General features: G+C 33.3%; 1 protein-coding gene across 1 annotated transcript; it reads right to left on the reverse strand.

The window, feature by feature from the left end:
• Positions 1-248: 248 nt before the first annotated feature.
• On the reverse strand, positions 249-1,180 carry LOC124461612. Its single transcript, XM_047013126.1, has 2 exons — positions 863-1,180; positions 249-717 (listed from the first exon to the last, which is right to left on the reverse strand). Exons 1-2 carry the CDS (start codon positions 1,067-1,069, stop codon positions 442-444), a joined length of 483 nt encoding a protein of 160 aa, XP_046869082.1. The 5' UTR covers positions 1,070-1,180; the 3' UTR covers positions 249-441.
• Between the last annotated feature and the right edge of the window lie 3,892 nt (positions 1,181-5,072).

Consider the following 5,072-nt stretch of genomic DNA (forward strand, 5'->3'; position numbering starts at 1 on the left):
TTTTTACATACACGTCAATGCAATACTGCTGAAACAATCGACGAAACCGCAGCAAATAGTTGTCAGCATTTTGGCGAATTATCAAACGATATGCATAATTCATTAAGCTAACTTTCTTTGTAGTTTCTTCACCTGAAATTAAAAATGTGATAACTAACCATTTCAAAGACAAATAATACAGACATTAACCATTATTAAGATACTGATACTTTACCATTCAATGGATTTATCAATTTAATATTAAAATAATATCCATCTTCTTGCCAAAACATCAGTGGGTATTGCAATGCGTCATATGATCGATGAGTTTCAGATATTTGTTGTAGTTGCTCAGTATCGCGACGTGTAAGCACAATATCGCGTTTTTCCAATTGTTCACAATTGTCAACAATTCCAATTGTTCCAACAATCAGGATAGCAACTTCGTCTTCTGTTGGAGCATTAAATGTGTGTTCCAGATGGTCGTTTATCTGCTTTGATGACATTTTTATAGTCATCATTTGGCGTGCACTCTAAAGCACTCTTAAACAACCTGACCAACGCATGAAGCAGACACTGCAAGGCTTGAATAATTTCTCGCTTCATTCCTGCATTGATCCCTAGACGTCGATCAAATTGTTCTTCCATGTTGCCCATGAAATATATTTGTAAAAATTTATTCTGTGTATCTTCGAAAGGTATTAATAATCCAACTCGATGGTGAATCTGTCCTTGTATCTACAAAATAAAAACCAGACAGTATTAACTGGGTTATAAACACTTTTTCTGTGGAAGAGTAGAGTTCAGTATTAGCAAATATGATACATACCAATAGATAAAGTTATTCTTTAACTTCATTCTATGTAAGTACAAAAATAAATACCTTAAATGTCGTATTAAGTCCTCCGTCTTCGATAATGTCTGCCCCAAATGATGTCATTTGGAAACAACTATTGTATTTTCGACTATTTGCAAGAAAGTGGCGTGATTCTTGTGTTTCGCCACAAAGCAATGAATACAATGGCTCCTGTGGCGAAGTCAACACTGGCAATTTCACTTTAGATTTTTTAGATCTTGTAGGACGGGGCATAATGATTAGATTGCTAATGGGTTTCGTTTTCTAATATGGGTTACTAAACACTGCACAAAACACGATATTCGAATTTCTATTATGTTACTACACAAAACACAATATTCGAATTTTTCCATTAGTTTTCACATTGTATATTACAGAGCACTACAATGACATTAAAACAACAGTTGACTTTATTTAAATTGACTGTTAGAAAACGTTTGTATAGGGAAAAGAAATTTGCTGTTTCAAGGGGTTTTCCGGCAATTATTTATTGTTTTTAAGATGTATTCTACTATTCGGGGGCAAACCAATTTAAAGGGATCAATAACCATGGAGATTGGTTCAGCAGATCTCGAGTTATAAGTGTTTGAACTAACACGACTTTCTTTTCCATAGATTGATGGAAATATGTATGTATGTATATATTTTTATTTATAAATATGGTCGGATATATATATATGTGCACAATAATGGCTGGAAAAAAAATAAATATGTATATATTTATTTATAAATATGGACGGATATATATATGTGGGCACAATAATAGTTGGAAAAAATTATATATATATGTATTTATTAATATGGACGCATATATATGTATATGTGAGCAAAATAATGGGCGGAAAAAATTATTTATATATTTATTTCTAAATATGGACGGATATATATATATATGGGCACAATAATGGCTGGAAAAATTATATATGTATATGACGAACAATAAACCACTGTGTTTAAATATCTCATAGGAACTTAACTTTATTATACCCTTGCAAAAAGGGTATATTAATTTTGGTCAGAAGTGTGCAACGCATAGAAGGAAGCATTTCCGACCATATAAAGTATATATATTCTTGATCAGCACGACGAGACGAGTTCAAATAGCCATGTCCGTCCGTCCGTCCGTCCGTCTGTCCGTCCGTCTGGATCAACGCAAACTCCTCCTAGACCGTAAGAGCTACATAGCTGAAATTTAGCATGTTGGCTTGTATATACTGCAGGCGTTGTATATCTCGGATTCAGCCGGATCGGATCACTATATCATATAGCTCCCATACAAATGGCAAAGTCACGAACAGTGACTTTTCTTAATAACTTCGTTATTTTCTGAGGTATTGTCGTGAAATTAAATATTGGTGAGTTAATTACACATATCAACGACTATGCCAAATTTGATCAAGATCGGGTGACTATATCATATAGCTCCCATAGGAACGATCTTTCGAAAACAGTGACTTTGGTGAATAACTTCGTTACTTTTGACGCGATTGCTTTCAAATTAAACATTTGTTAGTTTAATATATCTGTTAATGACTGTGCCAAATTTGATAAGGATCGGGTAACTATATCATATAGCTCTCATAGGAAGGATCGGTGGAAAACAGTGACTTTGTCCAATAACTTCGTTATTTCCTATGCTACGATTGCTGGCCGTTCTGTCGCAAACATTAGCCTTTTTAGATAAAACGTTTTTCCACTTTGATGGCTGGTAAGGAAAGAGTTACCAAAAAAGTTGCAAGGGTATACGAACTTTGACGCGGTCGAAGTTAGCCCCGGCCCTCTGGTTTTTACTTTAACTTTGCTGAACTATGTCTGCCACTTCTAGAACATGTCTTGATCGTTTGTTTGCTTGCTTATTACTAAATTTTCAATTCTTACGCAACTACGTAGGTCATATAGGTTTATAAAGAGTGACAGAGACAGAGCGTACCACACTGGCGCCAGTATATTGCAGAAAACTTAAGACAAATATAAATGTAATATATAACAATTGGGGCCAATCGGCGCATGGGGCAACCCGGCGCAGTTAAATTATCTTGAAATATAATAGCACGATCCAAAAAGTGATACGTGGCCTAAGATCGCATTTTGGTAGGCTATATTTGGATCATAAGCTTAGATGTATCCAATTCGTAGTATCCGAAATTTTTGGGATTATGTTATTTTTAACCTCAAAAATACATTTTTTTTTTTTTTTTTGGTTTTAAAAATATTGAATCAATTTTTTATTTTCCGACATATATTAACTTATGGTGTGCACTTCGTTTTTTTTTGTTTAATTTACACGTTTTTAAAATATTTAGTTTAAAATGCTAAAACTAAGGGTGGGGCAAAGTGGCGCACTAGTTGAAATTTAAATATGGCGTTTTAAAATCATGTTGGTGAAAAAAAATTTTTTTTTACAAGTTTTTTAATATTAAACTATATTTAGTTTTTTTTTTAATCGCTTTTTATATTTAAATCTTGTAAAACGGCGATGCGCCACATTGCTCCGCTATTTGTGACAACGCCAATTTGGGGTATGTAATTTGTGGGTTAAAAACCGCTATAGCTTTGTAATTGTAAATTATATCGAAACGTATCTTTGATCAATAGTTTGACAATGAATTAAGCTTTCATTTAAGTGCTCATATGAGAGGTCACGATCAGGATATATGAAGGGTTAAAAAAAAAATGCGCCGATTAGCCCCACTCTCCACTATTATTACTATGGACGCATATATATATGTAGGCAAAATAATGGCCGGAAAAAATTATATTTATATTTATGTAGTATAAATATGTATAAATATGGACGGATCTTCTTATATATATAAAATTGTATGCCGTTTTTTTGTAATTTAATAAGTCATTCAGGAATCAACCAGTTTTGCCTTTTTTTTTTTGTAAATGTTCGTTGTGGCCCAAAGAAGGGTTTTTTTTCAAAAGAAAGTTAATTTTCAGTTTAACCAATTAACTAAAGGCGTTTTAAAATGAATGAATAAAATTAATTCAAATAACCAGTGTTGTACAACGTATACCTCTAACGTATAGTGTTGTATAACATATAGCTTTAATATACCAGTGGTGCTGCCATTTAATGACTGATATATTGTTTATATGGCATTCGTTGCAAGATCATTGCATTCGTGACTGTTATATGTTAATTTTTTGCGTTTAATAAGAGAAGTGAGGTTAGAATTTAAAAAATTAAGTGAATTGTATATAAACCACATTCAAAATGCCACTTCCAAGACGTTCAAATACTGGTAGACGAACACGAAACGCCAAAGTTGTTAGAGAGTTTCGTAGACCTAATGCGAACACGGTTGACAACAACATGGAATTGGCGGCTCATAATTACGATAGCACAATTGATTATAGCATATATTCCATTGGATGGGGGCCGAACTGCACATTCCGCTTCAAAAAGTTTGCGATTGAAAATGAAATAATAAAAAGCAATGAGTATAGACTCGGCCATTTAAACAACGAAGAAACACAAAAACTTAAAAAAGTCTTGTACGAATTCAGTGACATTTAGTACCGCGAAGGTGAAAATTTGACTTTCACAAGTACAATAAAGCACTTTATTCATACAAAAGATGAGGACCCAATTTATAAACGTCCATACAAATATCCCCCAACATTTGATATAGAAATCAACAAACAAATAAATGAAATGATCGAACAGGGTATCATTCGAAAATCGAACTCACCCTACTGTTCACCCATTTGGATCGTTCCAAAAAAAGAAGATGCTGCCAACAAACAAAAATTCAGATTAGTCATTGAGTACCGAAATTTAAATGAAGTCACAATAGATGACAAATTCACAATTACAGTCATGAATGAAATTCTTGACAAACTGGGAAAATGCCAATACTTTACCACCATTGATTTAGCTAAGGGATTTCATCAAATTCGAATGGATCCTGAATCTATTGCAAAAACAGCTTTCTCAACTAAACATGCCCATTATGAATACACACGTATGCCATGTGGTCTTAAAAATGTACCGGCAACATTACAAAGATGCAAGAATAATCATTTGGAAGACCTTATTTATAAGGGTTGTCTTGTTGATCTTTATGACATTATAGTGTACTCTACTTCATTGGAGGAGCACATACTATCACTCAGAAAGTCATTTATCAAACCAAAAGAAGCTAATCTAAACTCCAACTCGACAAATGCGAATGCACATATTGCAAAACCTTTAACTTTTGGATTAAAGCAAGGAGCTAAAATAAACATA

This window comes from Drosophila willistoni, unplaced genomic scaffold, assembly GCF_018902025.1.
Source record: "Drosophila willistoni isolate 14030-0811.24 unplaced genomic scaffold, UCI_dwil_1.1 Seg566, whole genome shotgun sequence".
Classification (NCBI taxonomy): domain Eukaryota; kingdom Metazoa; phylum Arthropoda; class Insecta; order Diptera; family Drosophilidae; genus Drosophila; species Drosophila willistoni.